Source organism: Thamnophis sirtalis, unplaced genomic scaffold (assembly GCF_051295495.1).
Source record: "Thamnophis sirtalis isolate CommonGarterSnake01/CBP01778 unplaced genomic scaffold, rThaSir2_p1.2 scaffold_14, whole genome shotgun sequence".
Classification (NCBI taxonomy): domain Eukaryota; kingdom Metazoa; phylum Chordata; class Lepidosauria; order Squamata; family Natricidae; genus Thamnophis; species Thamnophis sirtalis.
This window is the reverse complement of record NW_028261394.1, coordinates 9,606,602-9,624,874: the sequence shown is the minus strand read 5'-3', so window position 1 is coordinate 9,624,874 and position 18,273 is coordinate 9,606,602. Positions and strand designations below refer to the sequence as shown.

At 44.0% G+C, this 18,273-nt stretch overlaps 1 protein-coding gene across 1 annotated transcript; it reads left to right on the top strand.

Moving 5' to 3' along the window:
- The first annotated feature begins 192 nt into the window (after positions 1-192).
- Positions 193-18,245, top strand: RRN3 (RNA polymerase I transcription factor RRN3). Its single transcript, XM_087728726.1, has 18 exons — positions 193-347; positions 1,499-1,602; positions 2,057-2,113; positions 3,136-3,225; positions 3,338-3,467; positions 4,575-4,631; positions 5,160-5,223; positions 7,382-7,451; positions 7,955-8,053; positions 8,539-8,616; positions 9,581-9,698; positions 10,079-10,209; positions 11,643-11,773; positions 12,348-12,532; positions 13,638-13,746; positions 15,280-15,432; positions 16,076-16,163; positions 16,708-18,245. The coding sequence occupies exons 2-18, from the start codon at positions 1,510-1,512 to the stop codon at positions 16,858-16,860; spliced, it is 1,806 nt and encodes a 601-aa protein (XP_087584852.1). The 5' UTR covers positions 193-347; positions 1,499-1,509; the 3' UTR covers positions 16,861-18,245.
- Positions 18,246-18,273: the final 28 nt, after the last annotated feature.

Genomic DNA, 18,273 nt, shown 5'->3' with positions numbered 1-18,273 from the left:
TTTATGAATATTCTCACGCTCGTTTTATTCCCATCCTACAATAAAACCCCTCCGGGCAGCCCCGCCCCTTTTCTTTTCTGCGCAGGCGCCTCGGGAGATTCCAGCCAACCCGCGGCGTTCGATCGCGAGCCGGAAGAGGCGGCTGCCTCTTTTCTCCTTCGGGAGCCGGGCGGAAGCGCCCTTTCGCTTCCGGTGTCGGGCGGAAGTGGTGGCGACTGCGTGCGCAGGAGGTTCTCTTACTCTCCGGGTAGTATGAGGGGCAAGAGGCGGCGGCGCTGGCGGAGGTTTCGCGAGGGGAGGACGGAGAGCAGCTGAGCCCGGCGGAGGCTGCCGAGCGGGGAGAGAAGGTGCGGGCCGCAAGGCGGGTGAGGGAGGGGAAGGACTTGGGAATGGGTGGGGGTCTTTCGCTCCCCCCTCCTTTTGTGTCGCCTACTACTTCACAACAGCCCTGTGAGGTAGGCCAGACACGAGGAGTCGTGTCTTCTATCTGGCTCTGCGCGATGGGGTTTTGTTGGCCCTCCAAGGCCGAAGCTGGAAGGATAGCTTGTCTTGCCAGAACTCGAGGCCCTGGTTCTACTACAACTCCCATCCTCCCCAGCACCAGGCTGCATTTGGGCTGCAGGGGGGTAGGTTGTCCTGCCAGAACTCGAGGCCCTGGTTCTACTACAACTCCCATCCTCCCCAGCACCACCCTGCATTTGGGCTGCAGGAGGGTAGGTTGTCCTGCCAGAACTCGAGGCCCTGGTTCTACTACAACTCCCATCCTCCCCAGCACCACCCTGCATTTGGGCTGCAGGAGGGTAAGTTGTCCTGCCAGAACTCGAGGCCCTGGTTCTACTACAACTCCCATCCTCCCCAGCACCAGGCTGCATTTGGGCTGCAGGAGGGTAGGTTGTCCTGCCAGAACTCGAGGCCCTGGTTCTACTACAACTCCCATCCTCCCCAGCACCAGGCTGCATTTGGGCTGCAGGAGGGTAGGTTGTCCTGCCAGAACTCAAGGCCCTGGTTCTACTACAACTCCCATCCTCCCCAGCACCAGCCTGCATTTGGGCAAGTTCTGGCAGGAGGGTAAGTTGTCCTGCCAGAACTCGAGGCCCTGGTTCTACTACAACTCCCATCCTCCCCAGCACCAGCCTGCATTTGGGCTGCAGGAGGGTAGGTTGTCCTGCCAGAACTCGAGGCCCTGGTTCTACTACAACTCCCATCCTCCCCAGCACCACCCTGCATTTGGGCTGCAGGAGGGTAAGTTGTCCTGCCAGAACTCGAGGCCCTGGTTCTACTACAACTCCCATCCTCCCCAGCACCAGCCTGCATTTGGGCTGCAGGAGGGTAGGTTGTCCTGCCAGAACTCGAGGCCCTGGTTCTACTACAACTCCCATCCTCCCCAGAATAAATAACACTGGTTGGTTATCCTGGCGGATTCATCAAAATCAAATGATTTTCACTTTCATGGTCAGATGCCAATCTTACATTGTGATTTATTTTTAATTTTTTTTAGGATTTTCAGACATGTTGGCTGAGGATGAATTTCTGAGATCGCCGCCAAGGAAGACGGTCAGATTCGGCGGTACCTTGGCAGAGATCCTACTGAAATACCAACAGGTAAATGCTGTAGGGTGGTGTTTGCAAGGAAAAAAGCCCATCAAATGTATGGAATGTGTTCATAACATTTTTCTCTTTTTAACATTAGTAATTCATCCTCGAGGAAATGTTTCATCTTTGTTTTTCTCCACTGATGAGGGAATTATTACTATATCTGTGGGAAAGGATTTGTGGAATTCTTTAGCATCATCATCATTTAACGACCCCATAATCCCTTGAGGGGTGGAGTCTGGGCAACTTGATGGCAACTAGCAGAGTGTTTTAATGGCGGGATGCCCTTCCTGTTGCCAATGTGGAGTTTTATATATTCTAATTGTGCCCAGAGAGAGAAATATCTGCCTCTCCCTAGGATCGAACTCACAGCCTTCTGATTGTGAGGCAAGAGCTCTGCTTCTAGGCCACCGCACCACTCCTCGTGGAGTTCTTTATGCAGGTTGCAAGTTTTCTCTTTCAGGGCAAGACCACTGAGTTTGATCTGCTGAAGCATCAGCTGTTGGATCCAGACATAAAAGTAAGATATCTATAATGTTCAAATACTCTGAAATGCCTCCTTAAATTTAGGAAAGAATGGAATAAATAACTTGAACTGCAAGGTCCTTGATGCTCTCTGAGCTTGGTTGTTTTCTTGTAGACATTTTATTAGAACCTCCGTGCTAGAAGGGAGACAGAGCAAACCTCCCTCCCTCCCTCCTAGCACTGATGATATTACCTAGTTGGGTGTTCTGACCCCCTCTTCCGTCCAGTAACAAATGCCAAGACAAACTTAACTGGAATTCTACAACACTTTATTAGCAGGAAATCTTGGTGGCTGAAAGCCCAAGCATAAACAAACACATAAGAACCTTGGCAGCAACTCAAGACTTCGACAGAGACAGATAACAGCTTCTCCAGTGTTAAGAATGAAGTTGAATCCTGCAAAGCAGACTCCTCCCCGAGTCCCTCCTTAAATACAATCTTGAGAGGAGCCTAATTACAACCAGCTGGGTCCAATTATCTTTTGTAACTGCGTAGCTGCTTTCTCCCTGGATCTGCCCGGCGTTGCCGGGCATCCAGGACCACCTCCCTTGTCTCCTCATCACTACTCCAAGGCCTGACGTCATGAGCACACTCCCTTCGGCTCTCACCACTGCTCCATGCCTCAGGCGCCTCTTGGTGGCCAACCAGCCTCTCTGCGCCCTGCTCGGAGTCGGAGGTCCTCCACCTCTTCCAGAGGCAACTCATAAGGCCCCTCGCTGTCGGAGTCTGTTTGCAGCTCCTACGGCTCCTGCTGGGCCACAACAGTTGGGTAATCAAATAAAACAACGAAGCTCAGAGAATACCAAGGACCCCACAAAACTTTAACTTTTCTGCTGTTTTAAAATTAAAACTGATCTATCTAGCTGACACGCTTAAGTTGTGACGAGCAATGTGTGAGCAAAATGTGGCAGGCTATTGGTCTTTATCTTAAAAACAAACTAACCTCCCCCCCCCCCCAGCTAAAACCCACAAGCCAATATGATTCAGTAATTAACATATGATGGCTTCTATTTTTAGGATGACCAGATTATTAACTGGCTCTCTGAATTCCGGTCTTCTGTTACATTTTTGACCAAGGAGTTTGAACAACTAATTACCATCCTATTGGTAAGAATTCTCTGGTTGCACTGGGTGCGCTTTTTCCTTTGGATTTTGGGGGGGGAAGGGGGAGGCACAACAGATGCTTCAACTTCTGATCCTGTTGTCTCTAAAAACGCAGAAAGTGCCATGGTTGAGAAGAAGCCAGTCTGTGGTGGAGGAATATCTCGCTTTCTTGAGTAATTTAGTGTCTGCTCAGACAATCTATCTCAGGCCATGCCTGCAAATGATCGTTTCGCATTTTGTACCCCGTAAGTATTTTTTTCCCCAGTTTTACTGAAAGAAATAGAAAATATTTTTTCCCAGAATTTTTTTTAAATACTTTTTGTTCTCTTACATACCATTTTAAGCATGCATTCACATAATTATTTTTCTTCTTTACATTTGTCGTTCTTATACATTTATTATTTCATTTAATAGGTTATATTATACAGTTTGGGTTGCTTTATTTACCATCCCTTCCACCTTATTTTCCTTTTATTTCTCCCTCCCTTCTCTACTTTCTTCCTTCCTCCTCTCCTTCCCCTCCCTTCTTCCCTTACCTTTCTCCTACTCCTACTCTTTCTCTTCCCCTTCCTACCCTGTCTCCTTCTCTTTCCCTCCCTTCCTTCCTCCTCTCCTTCCCCTTCCTTCTTCCCTTACCTTTCTCCTACTTTTCCTCTTCCCCTTCCTACCCTCTTTCCTTCTCTTCCTCTCCCTTCCATCCTCTCCTTACCTTTTTCTTCTTCCCCCCGTCTTACTTTCATTCTCTCCTCCCTTTCTCTTCAGAAATAGAAAATATTTTAATAGCCCCCCCCCAAAAAAAATATTAACCATCACCCCTAAGAACACAACTACTCCACTTAAAAAAGAAGAAACAGGAAACAGAAAGATTCGCTGTATACATCACCTCAAATAGAATGAATCTACTTTGGAGGAGGGAAAAATAATTCTTCAGTATTACAAATAATAATAATAAAATCTGTCTTGAAGGGTCCTTGCTGCTCTCTCACATCATCAGAGCTAGCCAATAATAATGATAATAATAGTAATAATTTGTCTTGCCAAAAAACATACTAATTCATTTTTTGATTAAGATATAAAATTGCCTTTTTGCCCGGAGTAATAATAGCAGTTGTGGTTTCTCATTTGTTTATTTTGGAATTAATAATAGGAATTCAAGGCAAGGAAATGGAGCTTGGGTTCAAAGCCTCCAAGGCTCTGTGGAAGACGACTGTAAAGCTGTTAAGAAAAGCTGTGTTTCTGATTGATTCATTTATTCACTCATTCATTCATTCATTGTAAAATGCTCTGCAAGGCTTTTTTTGTTGTTGTTTATGATCAACAAGATAACTATAAGCCCTTCTGTTTCTACCCAGCCCGAATAACCATCCGGGAGAATGATGTGGACATCTCCGATTCAGATGACGATGAAAGTGAGTACTTCCAGTTTTTGCTATCGGCTGCTTTTAGAGTCAGACATCAGTGAGGCAGACGAGCAGCTGGAGCCTGTTCCCAGTGTGCACATGGGCAGCTGCCAGACGAAGGAAACAGCCAAAGAACGGGTTGACTTGGGAGTCAGGCCACAGGTGGACGATGAGTGGCCCCTCCTAGAGGAAATAAAGGAGGAGCGAAGGGGGAGTGGAGTTTGCAGGAGACCATTCGTTCGCTTCATTGGTTCGTGATTCTCCGAGGCTCCTTGCCAGGTTCTGCAGATCTCAGCCTGGCAGCTCTCCAAGCCAGAGAAGGTCTGTGACTGTAAATCCTCCCTTGAAAGATTTTGCTGGAGGTGAATGAGCAGAATTGACAGTCAGTTAATAAAAGGGGATTTTGTCAGGACAAGGAGTTTGCTTCATGCTCTTGGGAAGCCTAGGCCAGAACAGAAGGTCTTGACCACGGCTGAAGTAGAAATCTAGTTGTGTCCATGAACTTTTTGGGTTAATAGGTTGTTTTTCTCTCTGCAGATGTTGTCGAGAGCTTCACCACCTGCCACAGAGCGTTGCAGACCATTGTGAAATATGTCCCTTTGTAAGTTAAATATCTTTCTGGGCCGGGGGAAGGCAGTGTGTAACAAAAGCTGCTTTTTGGTTGCCCGCAGATAGGAGTGGTAAAACCTGGGGGTGGAGTGAAAAGGGGAATCAGCCTAGAAATCCTACATAGTCACAAGAACTTAATCCAACGCTGCTTGAGTGGGTTCCACCACAAAACCGCGCCCGACCAAACCGCATCGCTGACGTCAACAGGGCGACAACAGCGCGGAGACAGAACCACACTGTAAACCCAAAACTAAAATTAACCCCTAAATCTAACCCCCCTAAACCTAACCCTAATCCTAACCCTTAACCTAACCCTAACCCTAAACCTAACCCTTACCTTAAGTTGAATTGGCTTGCTTTCAAAGCGCTATTTAAAGCGCCCTTCTTTCTCCGCACTGGCTGTTGTCACCCTGTTGATGACGTCAGCGACGCGGTTTAATTGGGCGCGGTTTTGACGTGTCACGGCTTGAGTGCTGTTTAATTCATCTAATTCTAACAAGGTGTCGACTTGTTAGTTGAGAGGATTCCTGCACATAGGCTTTTCAACAATGAAATCAGTTTAATTGAAGCTTCCCAGTTGGGCCTAGTCTTTCACACTTGACATTACATAGCCCCATCTAGACAGGATTCTAGAAAGTATCAGCAATGCCCGGCCATGTGCTAAGGTAGGAAACACGTGAATTTTGTTCTTGTTACCGTGTTTCCCCGAAAATAAGATAGGGTCTTATTTTCTCACACACCCCACACCCCAAAATAAGCACTTGGCCTTATTTTTGGAGAGGTCTTATTATTTTTGAGGTGCAGGATGCAGCAAGCATGGTCATTTCACAGTTGCTGTTGTGTCGCAATATTTTCAGGGAGGGCTTATTTTGGGGGGAAGGATTGTTTTAGCACATGCGCTCAAAAGCTCGATTGGGCTTATTATCCGGGGAGGTCTTATTTTTGGGGAAACTGAAGCTATGAAGTCATGTCTGACCTATAGCAACCCCATGGAACACATTCCTCCAGGTCTTCCTGTCTTCTACCATCCTTCGGAGTCCATTTAATCTCACGCTGACTGCTTCAGTCACTCCATCCAGCCACCTCCTTCTCTATCGTCCCCTCCTTCTTCTTTTGCCCTCAATCTTTCCCAGCATGAGGCTCTTCACGTATCACGTGAATATCCCTCCCTATAAACATATTATTATTATTATTATTATTATTATTATTATTATTATTATTAAAAAAAACAAACCCTTGACTTCTCACCACAAACGCAATCCTCTACATATCCATGATGTGGCCTCACCCTCTCCAGCGTTAAGTCCTGGTCACCCGGATATTGCCACTCTGTGCTGCATCTTCAAAGCAAACGTTTTATTTTTTTTCTTATTTATTATTAAGCAAATTTATACGCTCACCCAATTCTCACATAGGGGACTCTGGGCAACTAATTAAAATTCGCAACAATAAAAACTCACAACCCCCTCTGTGGCAGCAGCAACACAATCAGATCAACCACTTAACTGGCTCCACCTGCATTCGTGATCCCTAAGCCCACTGACAAAACCGGTTCCACCACAAAACCGCGGTAGACTAAAGCGCGTGTGACTAAAGCGCGGTGACAAAATCGCACTGTCAAAACCGCGCGACAACAGCGCGCCGACAGAAGCGCGCTGTAACATAACCCTAAACCTAACCCTAAACCTAACCCTAAACCTTACCTTAAGTTAAATCGCGCTTCTGTCGGCGCGCTTTTGACATCACGGTTTTAGCGCCGCGGTGTTGTCGGCACGCTTTTGACGTTGGCGGTTATGTCGTGCCACGGACAAAACCACATTTCCAGCGTGGTTTTTTTTGAAAAGCAAATCATACATTGGGGAAAATGACGTTCCATAGAGAAGGAGAAACCGGTAAACACAATCAGAATCCTCAAACATGCATAGGACAGACAGGAACAGTCTTATCTATCTGATCTCATAGTCTAGAAACTTATCTGTTTCTAGACTATGAATTGATTGCGGTGTGATCAATTCTGGAAGCACTTTCCCAAGATTGCTGCAACTGTGTTTTGCTCTTCTACACTCTTTAAACCTTGTTTGTAGTCCACACAACAAACTAAATAAAAGGATGGTTTTGCTTATCTATGGCTTATATTTTCTGTGTTGTAGGACACCGCAATTTCTCATGCCAGTGCTGGCTGAAAAATTTCCCTTTATTAACAAGTCAGAAAGAACCTTAGTAAGTACCCGATTTTCTGGAAATGAAGATCCTTTCGTGCTTTTGGTCTCTGCTGCTCGTTTAATTAAAAGGCAAAAAAATCTGTTGGTGAAAAATCTCGACGGCTCAGAAACAGACTGGTGGTCCATCCCTTCTTCCTGACGCCTTCTTCTCCTTTGGATATTTAATTATTAGTTTTGCTTATCTTTGCTAAGCCCAATATGTCACAGCATAGCTTATGGCTTAGCATGTGTGAAATTAACAAATTGCAACTTAAGAAATGTTAAATGAATCCACTTAACATACGAACCCAGTTGCTTTCTCAGATAAAATACCTCTGATGATATATTGTGTTTGAGCAGTATGATAAAAACTGGATTTTAAGGAATGCTGTATTTAAATATGTGATGATTCTAAACTAGGATATAAAAACCCAAGGTCCTAAGATTTGTTTCTCTTAGTTTTCTACATGTGATTTCTAAAATTCCTTGACAGTGTTTTCATGGGAAATTCTTCCATTTCAGCAATGTTATCTCCATAATTTGCTGCGAATAAGCGTATATATCCCAGCGTTGAGGCATGACATTTTGGAGCTGGTTGTTGAGAAGCTGCTAAAAATTGATGTAAGTACAAAATGTTGCAAATTGGGTTTTTTATAAAGGGTCTCCATAGTTCCCCTTGTGAAAACTGGTTTAACTTTGCAAACTTCATATTCCTTCAGTAAATGATGCTGCTATGTTTGTATTTACTGAGCTGTTGGGCAATGAGATAAGGAATATACTTGCTATATACATTGATAAAGGAGAATATTTGTTACTCTGGGTTGAAATGAGGAGTCCTTGGTGTTCTCTGAGCTTGTTTGTTTTCTTGCAGACATCTGATGAACCAAACTAGGTAACATAATCAGTGTTGGAAGGAGTGAGGTTTGCTCTTGGTTCCTTGAACACTCTTCTCTAGCACTGATGATGTTACCTAATTTGGGTAATGAAAAGTCTGCAAGAAAACAACGAAGTTCAGAGGGCACCAAGGACCTCTCACTTGTTATACACTTCTATACCTTAACTATAACTTCAGAAATACTCAAGCCCATCCCATTTTAATTCAACAGGTAAGCGCCCCAAGAAAAGATATCGAAGCTGCCGAAGAAGAAGAAGAGGGAAACGGTGAGAAGGGACTCTTCAATATGGTAAATTTGCTCATTAAACGGCATTAAGATTATCCTAAATCTTACAGGCCAAAGAGCTTTTTTAGCTCTTTAAGAATAGTTTCTTATCAGGAAATGTAGCCAGTTTTTAATCTCATTGTTGATTCCCATTGTTGCTTTGAAGTTCTCTTACTCAAATTGTAACTACCATATTTTTGGAATATAAGATGCTGCGAAGTATAAGACGCACCTAGGTTTTGGGGAGGAAAACAAGATGGTGATGGGGAATCTGCCTCCCAGCAATTTGTCTCCTTGTAGCAAACAGTACAGACGATATACACTGTTTGTGGTGTTGCATTTCAAACTATACTTGCTGTTAAAATTGATGTGGCTTTCTGGAAGTATACGTGATTTTCTGCTATTTAAAAGAAGATAGCACTGGGCCTCTTCAGATAGAACATAGAACATGTCTGGTCCCCCCTTGTCTTGGTCCCCCCTTTCCCTTGTCTTTTGTAAGCCGCCCGGAGTCCTCCGGGAGTGGGCGGCATACAAGACAAATAAATATAATAATAATAACATAACATAGAATAAGAATAGAATATAGAATAGAATAGAATAATTAGAGTAGAATAGAATATTAGAGTAGAAAATAGAATGGAACGGAATAAGGTTAGAATAGAATAGAATAGAATAGAATAATGGAATGAAGAATAGAATAGAACAGAGTAGAATAGAATAAAATAGCAGAACATAGGAGTTGGAAGAGACCTTGAAGGTCATCTAGTCCAACCCCCTCTCCCCCCCCCCCCAAGCAGGAGACCCTACACCGTTTCTGACAGATGGCAGTCCAGCCTCTTCTTGAAAGCTTCCAGAGAGGAAACCTCCCACAACTTCTGAAGGCAACTTCCGTTCCATTGGTTGATTATTCCCACTCTCAGAAAGTGAGTAAAACTGCTGTTAAGTTTGAGGACTACCTATATTTAGCCGGGTTTTGATTTTTTAACAGGATGAAGATGGGGAGAATCTGGAGAAGAGTGAACTCATGGCTCATCCCATTGCAGAACGCCTTGACATCTTGATGATCGTGATGTTTTCCTACATTAAAGATGTATGCTACGTTAATGGTAATAAACCTGGGGCAGTTTCCCAGTGTAATTTGGCAGTGCTGAGCTCAGCATTTGGGCTTAATGTAGGCGCCCACTTGAAAGGAATTCCTGGATGATGTTTGTAGTGTTATTGCCATAATTCATAATTTGGGCATGTAAATGGAAAACATGTCATCCTTTAACTCCACAGTTTTTGCTCCTCTTAATCCCATTCAAGTTCTTCTAATTAAGGACAGTCAATCTTTTCCCGTTCATGATTTTCAGACGATGTGCCTAATAGATGTATTAATGATAGAACATTCAGCCTCCGGGAGCTGCACGAAGCCACAGCCTTTTTTAAAAGCTGCTCATTTTTCTTAGAATTTAATTCTTGCAACATGAATGTTTTTTATTCCTAGGGAAAATTGATGTTGGCAACACCAAAGACTTATACCGAGACCTTGTGGCTATCTTTGATAAGCTGATTTTAACCACCCACGGATCATGTCATGTTCAGTTCATCATGTTCTACCTCTCTAGTTTCAGATTGGTAAGTAGTCAACTTTAATTCCCTTCCTCCTTATGTCTCCTCCCGCACCTTAACTAGATCTTCCTATCTCCATCTCCAAGGAAATGTTAAACTGGCTAAAACTTACCAAGTTACCTTCTGCTATTGCCCTCACCCCAAATCCCTGAGAGAATACAGTTGATTTTGGTTTAATTGGACAAGAAGTACATTAGGAACTACCCTGTTTCCCTGAAAATAAGATCTCCTTGAATAATAATAAGCCCAATCGGGCATTTGAGCGCATGCGCTAAAATAAGCCCTCCCCCGAATATATTGCAACACAGCGGCAGTCATGAGGTGACCACACTTGCCACCTCCTGCATCTCAAAAATAATAACCTTTAGTTAACTACAATAATAACAATGAAATGTTAATGGACAATATTTAATGATACATAAAAGTGTTATGGGGCTGGGGGATGCTTAGATATCTTACTTAACCGAATTAATTTTAGAACATGTCATAAAGGTGTAATGGTATTGCAGATCTATTGAAATTGCAAATGAACGCCAGTAGGTGGTTGTGTCTTCTAATATAAATGATTCTAGATAAAAAAATGTTTAAACAATGGTAACCAAATGAGAATTATGGTACAGGGATAGTAAAATAGTTTCCCTTTAGTTTCCCTTTATTTGTATGCCGCCCTTTTCCCTGGGGGGACTCAAATGTATAACTATTATTTCTTGAATTAAAATGTACAACATGTTTTGAATGAAGTATATGTAAGGACAGTGAAAGAAACGCACGGAATATATTTGTAACCAATCGATACGCTTTCAGCAAAATGTAATGAAAGATGATTTTTTTTCTTTTTTTTTCTTTTTGTTTAACTAAAACAATAAAAAAATTTCTCAAAAATAATAATAATAATAAGACCTCCCCGAAAATAAGGGCAAGCACTTCTTTCAGGGGGTTAAAAGAAAATAAGACCCTTTCTTATTTTTGGGAAAACATGGTATCCGGAAGTTAGTCGGAAGTCAATACTTTTTTCTTTTCTTTTCCCTACCTTTCCCCACTTCTCTCTCCCCCTTCCCTCTCACTGCTCTTTTATTTACTTTTGTATTTTGCATTTTATAATACTCTATAACCTAATTTTAAAAATGTTTGGAAGTGGGAAAAAAAAGAAGAAGTACATTGGGAACTATAGATGCATTTAATCCCCGATCTGTTCCTTTGAAATGGTTTATTGTTCTATTAATTTACTTCTGAACGCCTTTTCATTTTGATTCCTTTTTATTGTTGTAAGCCACCTGGAGAATTCCCACAGCGAGACAGGGGCCAAATAAATTTAACAAATAAATAAAATAAACCTGGGATTCCGACTCCCAATTATTTATAGTTACTCTTTTCCCCTGACTGACCGACTGATACTTGTGGCCACTGCCCCAGCCTTAATAGCTCTCTATGTCCTCCAGGTAATTGCAGAGGCTTTTGTGGAGCATCTCTGGAAAAAGCTACAGAATCCCAACGTTCCTGCTGTAATCCGGCAAACCACCGGGAACTACATTGGCAGCTTTTTGGCACGGGCCAAGTTTATCCCCATTGTGTAAGTACTCGTATTTTTTGGACTACAAGACACAGCTAAATTTACAGGAGAAAAACAAGAAAAAAACAGTTTTTGGCCTTCGCGTTTTCGCCCTCTCAGGCCTCCCAAAGCACTCTGCGCTGCTTTGCACAGCCTGTTTCAACCTAAACGGGCCCATTTTTGCCAAAACCATGCCCATTTTTGGGCTGCAGAATGCTTTTGGGAGCCTGGGAGGGCGAAAATGTGACACGCAGAGGGCTTGGGAGCCCAAAAACAGATCCGTTTTTGGGGAAAAAACAGGCCGTGGGGAGCACTGCAGAATGCTTCTGGGGGCTGGGGAGGGCAAAAATGTGACACGTGGAGTGTTTGGGAGCCCCAAAACGCCCATATTCAGTCTATAAGACGCACCTAGATTTTCATCCGTTTTTAGGGCGGGGGGGGGGGAGGTGCGTCTTATGCTCCGAAAAATCCGGTAAGTCACAAGAGTGATTCTTGGATGGATTAACCTGCCTAGTAGGGCTCCATCCCAAAGATGTCAGCCCACTTCTGGTTACTTAGCCAGGTTTTGTTTTTGTGATTTAAAAATCATTTTCAGGACGGTGAAAACCTGCTTAGATCTCCTGGTCAGCTGGCTGCACACCTACATCGACAACCAGGGCACGGGGTCCCGAGCATTTTGCGACGTTGCGCTCCACGGTCCGTTCTACGCTGCCTGCCAGGCTGTATTCTACATAGTCATCTTTCGCCACAAGCAGATCCTGGATGGAAATCTCAAGAAAGGTGAGCAGACGATGTTCCCCAGACAAGCAGGAGAAGAGGTGGGCGGAACGTGTCCATTTCTAGCCTTGGATGCAGGAGGCAAAGGACAGGCTGGACCTGTGGGGTGGAGTCAAGAGAGAAATCAGCCTAGAATCATTACATTCCCACAAACTGCCTACTTTTTCCAGTGCTGTTTTCAAACTTTTTCCAGTGATTTTGTAACTTCAAAAAAATCACTAAAAATGAGGGTTGCAAATGGAGAACTACCTTTATGCATTTTTCTCATTGATCTACTAAGAATCTACTAAGTCAGGGGTGTCAAATTCATTGACATTTCATTGAGGGCCGCATCAGGGTTGTGCTTGACCTCACTCCCTTCACTCCCCCAGGGCCGCTCGACATCAGTCACCGAGGCTCCGTTTTCAGCCGCGACAGCCTCCTGCAACCCTCTGCCAGTGAAAGCGGAGCTCACCCTGCCTCCCTGAGCTCCGTTTCCACTGGCAGAGGCATTGTGGGTTGGCCCTTCACTGTCTCCGAGGCTGGCCTGCGGGCCGGATCTAAGGGTTCTACCACAAAACCGCGGACGACAAAATCGCGGTCGACGAAAGCGCGTATGTGACGTCATCACAGCGCGACGAAAAAGATCGAAAAATGTAAAAATAAAGCTAAAACCTTCCCCTAACCCCCCCAAACCTAAACCTAACCCTTAACGTAACGAAAAACCTAACGCTAACCCTTAACCTAACGCTAAATGTAACGCTAACGCTCTAACCCTAACCCTAACCCTTACCTTTATGTGAATCGGCTTGCTGTAATTTAATTTTTATTTCAATTTTTCAATCTTTTTCGTCGCGTTGTGATGACGTCACATACGCGATTTCGTCGACCGCACTTTTGTGGAACGCGCTTTTGACGGGTCACGGGATCTAAGCACCTTGTGGGCCGGATCTAGCCCACAGGCCTTCAGTTTGACACCCCTGTGCTAAGCCAAGTCTCCCGGAGAATAGTGTCTTTTGGAAACCTCCACAACATCAGAACAATTTAAATGTGTGTCTGTTAGAATTGAATTTTGTGAAATGTAGCCAAGACTGAACATAGTAAATTCCTGTGGTCTTCTGTTTTCAAGGTTTGGCCTACTTACAAAGATTAAACTTTGAGCGCATCATTCTGTGCCAGTTAAACCCCCTAAAGGTGTGCCTGCCAACCATTGTGAGTCTCTTTGCTGCCCTCACCAGGTACAATCGTTTTCTCTCTTGCAAAGTTTGTTTATTCATTAAGTGTATTTATTTGGGGTTTTTTTTCCAATATATTTTTATTATTTTTACATTTAAAACAATGCAGTACCGCGAACTCGGAGTGACTATACATTCACATTATATACAACTAGTCACAACTATTGACAGTTAGCATACTTAATACATTATCAATCCTTCTGTCCAATCACAGTACATACGGTTTGTTCCAGTCTTGTCACCTTGTCTTATACCAGTCATAAAATCTGTTCCAGACTTCAAAATATTCTGATTCCCCTTTATTTTTAAGTTCAAGAGTGAACCTATCTGCTTCTGCACAAGCCAACACTTTTCTGATTATATCTAGCTCTGGTGGTGTGTGTTTTCCCCCCCCAATATTATGCATAAGTTATGTGTGCCGCAGTTAGTACATGAATAATTAAATAAAGTGTATCTTTCTTATACCCCTCTGGAATTATACCTAGGAGAAAAATTTCCAGTTTAAACAAGATTTGGTCTCCCACCATTTGTTCCAACCATGTATTTATTTGTGTCAACAATCTCTCTAAAATTTGGACCGTGTTGTAGAAGGACTCTGTCCATTTTATTGAATGCATATAGAAATGGGGCGATAGTGGGGGGATACGTTTTTCCTTCTTTCTTATATGTCTGAAATCAGTCTCAGGCAAGGATGTCCAGCCTTGGCAACTTTAAGACCTGTGGACTCCAACTCCCAGAATTCCTCAGCCAGCCATGAGGATTCTGGGAATTGAAGTCCAGAAATCTTAAAAGTTGCCAGGATTGGACATCCTTGGTCTAAGGCATTTCTTGAATGCAAAAATGTAGAGCCATCTCATCTGTAGCTCTTGCTGTCGCTCAAACAGAGAGAAAGGATTTGATGCATCTTGAAATGTTTATTAGCCTGTTGAAGATCCAGATCTTGGCCCTACTCCATCTCCACCTTTCTAGTCTAGCCAGTAAAAGATAGAAACCTCATATTTTACTTCTCTGAACCTGGTGGAAGGAGTAGATACTTGTTTGAGAAGAAAAACTTGGCAGAAACTCTACTCTTAATTTCACTGACACCCTGGGGATCTTTTCCCAAACTTTTCAGGATTTGTCTTTGCCTCCTCAGCAAAAGGAGAAAAGCTAAGGAAAGGGAAAATCGTAGTTGTTCTGACCCAGCCTTAGCAGAAACAAGAAACAGACTCCTTGTCACAAAACGGGCCCATTTTTTGCCTCCCCAAACACCCCTCCCCCATAGAAGCACTTTGCAGGCCTCTCAAACTCTCTGTTTACCCCATTTTTCACACAAAAAAAAGGGGTGTGCAGAGGTTGTTCCTGGGGGCCGGGGAAGGCAAAATCTTTTTTTTTTTCTTTTAAATTTTACCTCTTCAAAATCTTGGTGCGTCTTATATTCTGGTGCGTCTTGTAGTCCAAAAAATACAGTAGATGAATCATTTGATGGCCGTTTGTGAAAATACCTTTCAAAATAACTTATCTTTTTCTCCTTTCCTCTTCCTCCTCCCCTTCCAGGAAGTACCAGGTGGCTTTCTGTGACACCATCATTGAGAGGAACCGGAGACAAATATTGCCAGTTGTCCGAAGCAGCTGTGGGGGGGAGTCGGTGGAGATGGTCACAAACCCCCTTGACAGTTTTTTCCCGTTCGATCCTTACATTCTCAAAAGGTACCCTCACCTTTTTAACCCTCACCTGAAATGTGATTTTTTTTTTCTGTTCTTTTCAACTCCGGTGAGCAAGCTGTACCTTTTTTTATTTCGTCCCTGTGTTTTATCTCCTGCCACATTGGATAATATGGCATTAGCACTTACATACTGCTTTACAGTGCTTTTACGGCCCTCTCTAAGCGGTTTACAGAGTCAGCATATTGTCCCCAACAATCTGGGTTTTCATTTTACCCACCTCAGAAGAATGGGAGGCTGAGTCAAACTTGAGCCGGTCAAGATCAAACTCCTGGCAGTCAGCAGAGTTAGCCTGCAATACTGCATTCTAACCATTGTGCAGGATGGATGGGTGGGTGGGTGGGTGGGTGGGTGGGTGGGTGGGTGGGTGGGTGGATGGATGGATGGATGGATGGATGGATGGATGGATGGATGATGGGATGGATGATGGGATGGATGGATGGATGATGGGATGGATGGAGGGATGATGGGATGGATGGATGGAGGGATGGATGGATTGGATGGATGGATGGATGGATGGATGCTGGAAAGGAAGAGCAATAGTACTTTCAACTCTCTAGAATTCCTGTTAAGCAACATCTCATATTTGTCTTTCCCTCTCCTGCCCTTCCTCTTATCCCTTCCGCAGATCAAAGAACACAGTCAATCCTTTGTATCAGTTTTGGGAAGAGCAGAGTGCTGAGGACCTCAAGGAGACACCAGAACCCATCAATGAGGTGAGCAGTTCCATTCAAGCTCCATCAGCCTGTTTCCTTGCGAAGGAAGTTTGCATCTCCCTTGGGCTGGGAAGTTGGCTGATTCCCTCACATTGAGGGGTGGTGGTGGCTTTCAGTTGAAGGAGATCAGCTTAGATCAGCAGTGGGGAATCTGCAGCTCCCAGATGTTGTGAACTCCAGGATCTTCAGCGTCCTTGGTCCTCCTGAGGAGGTCGTTCAGCAACCATCCCACAAATCCAGGGAAAGAGCAGTGATGAAAAACGAATTGGAAAGGGCTTATGTTTTTCTTTCTTTAAAGCAGCGTCTTCAACTTTTGGCCACTTGGAGACGTGTGGACTTCAAAGCCCAGAATTCCTCAGCCAGCGCTCTCTTTCTGGGGAATTCTGTGAAGTTAAACACACATCTTGTATTCGTTGTATTTATTTTGTACAATGACAATAAAGGCTATGCTATATCTCCAAACGGCCAAAGTTGGCAGATACTGTTTTAAGCCATCGTATTGCCATTTCTTTTTTCCTTTGAACTGTTGTGTGTTTTTGCGCAGGGCAAAGGTGAAGAGGAAGATGATTTCTTGAGGGGTGAAACCCCCCAAAATGACAGCATGATCAGCGTGACGCCGAACTCTTTCAACTCTCTTGTTCACAATTCAGAAACCAGTCTCGGATCGCCACCAGTTGAACTGCAGCTGCAGCTCTGAACTTGGGACAACAACAGTCATGTCCAACCCATCGCGACCCCATGGACAACGTTCCTCCAGGCCTTCCTGTCCTCTACCATCCTCCGGAGTCTATTTAAGCTCACGCCGACTGCTTCGGTGACTCCATCCAGCCACCTCCTTCTCTGTCGTCCCCTCCCAGCTTGAGGCTCTTCTCCAGGGAGTCCTTCTTCCTTCTCATTAGGTGGCCAAAGCATTTGAGTTTCCTCTTCAGGATCTGGCCTTCGAAAGAGCAGTCAGGGTTGATTTCCTCTAGGACTGACCGGTTGGATCACCTTGCAATCCAAGGGACTCGCAGGAGTCTTCTCCAGCACCAGAGGTCAAAGGGACCACCTTTGGTGGGAAAGGAACAGCGTTCTGTGCGCCTTCGGCATTGAGTCATGCCGGCCACATGACCTCGGAGACGTCTTCGGACAGCGCTGGCTCTTCAGCTTTGAAACAGAGATGAGCACTGCCCCCTAGAGTCGGGAACGACTAGCACATGTGCAAGGGGAACCTTTACCTTATGTCAAAAGGATAGGATAGTATCTGCTTTGCGTACAAAAATACTGGCCTCCATATCATCTCCTAGTGCTCCGTACCACTGAATACAAAGGAAGTATGCCAGCTGAAGTGGCATTTAGCCAGCCATGTGGCACACAGCTAAAACCTTGTCATTTTACAGCTGCTATTATGGTGGAGCCAGCCCTAACGCTTGCTGTTTACCCTACTGATTCTATATAAAGTTTTAGCTTCAGCAGCGCGCCTGGTTTGTTGCACAGCAGCCAAAAGTGTGAAATCACAGGAAGTATACTGCCAAGATTGAAATCTCCACAAGACAGTCCGTTCATCTGTTCCACCAGATTCCAGCAATTTAGATTTCAAATGTTGGCCTTTGAGGAGCTGTTTTCCATCATCGTGGAAGTGTGTAGTTTCCAAACACTGGTTTGCAAGCCCCTAGATGGTCTAGAAGTAAATTTGAGGCAGGATGGGAGTCATAAATTGGGAGGGTGAACGACTTGCAGATGCCAAGAGGAATATTTTTTTAAGATCTTGCCCTTTGTCTGGATAATCTGATAATACTGGCTTGGAGTAAGAAACACCTTTGTACCCAATGCTGAATTACTGTCTTCAGGTCTTGGTCCCCTTCTGCCTGGGCAGACCAAAATCTACAATTTCTGCTATTTTCTTTCTTCTTTTTTTTTTAAACCTAAACCAATGTGGTCATCTCAAAAACGAAACCCCAAGTTCCAGGAATCACTGCAAGTAAATAATCTTTTTCATTTATGAAGGTTTGGTTACATTTCTAATGAAAATGTTTCATTTTATAAAGCTGAAAGAACCTGTCATCTAATTCTATAGATTAAAAGTTATTTATTAAAAGTGAATGGTGTTTTTTTGGGGGGGGGTCTGCTC

Bases quoted from the DNA above. Each gene is read 5' to 3' on its own strand.
- RRN3 (XM_087728726.1), top strand. From the start codon at position 1,510: ATGTTGGCTGAGGATGAATTTCTGAGATCGCCGCCAAGGAAGACGGTC. The intron at 7,452-7,954 runs GTAAGTACCCGA...CTTCCATTTCAG, and splicing joins ACAAGTCAGAAAGAACCTTA to CAATGTTATCTCCATAATTT. The intron at 15,433-16,075 runs GTACCCTCACCT...TCCCTTCCGCAG, and splicing joins GATCCTTACATTCTCAAAAG to ATCAAAGAACACAGTCAATC.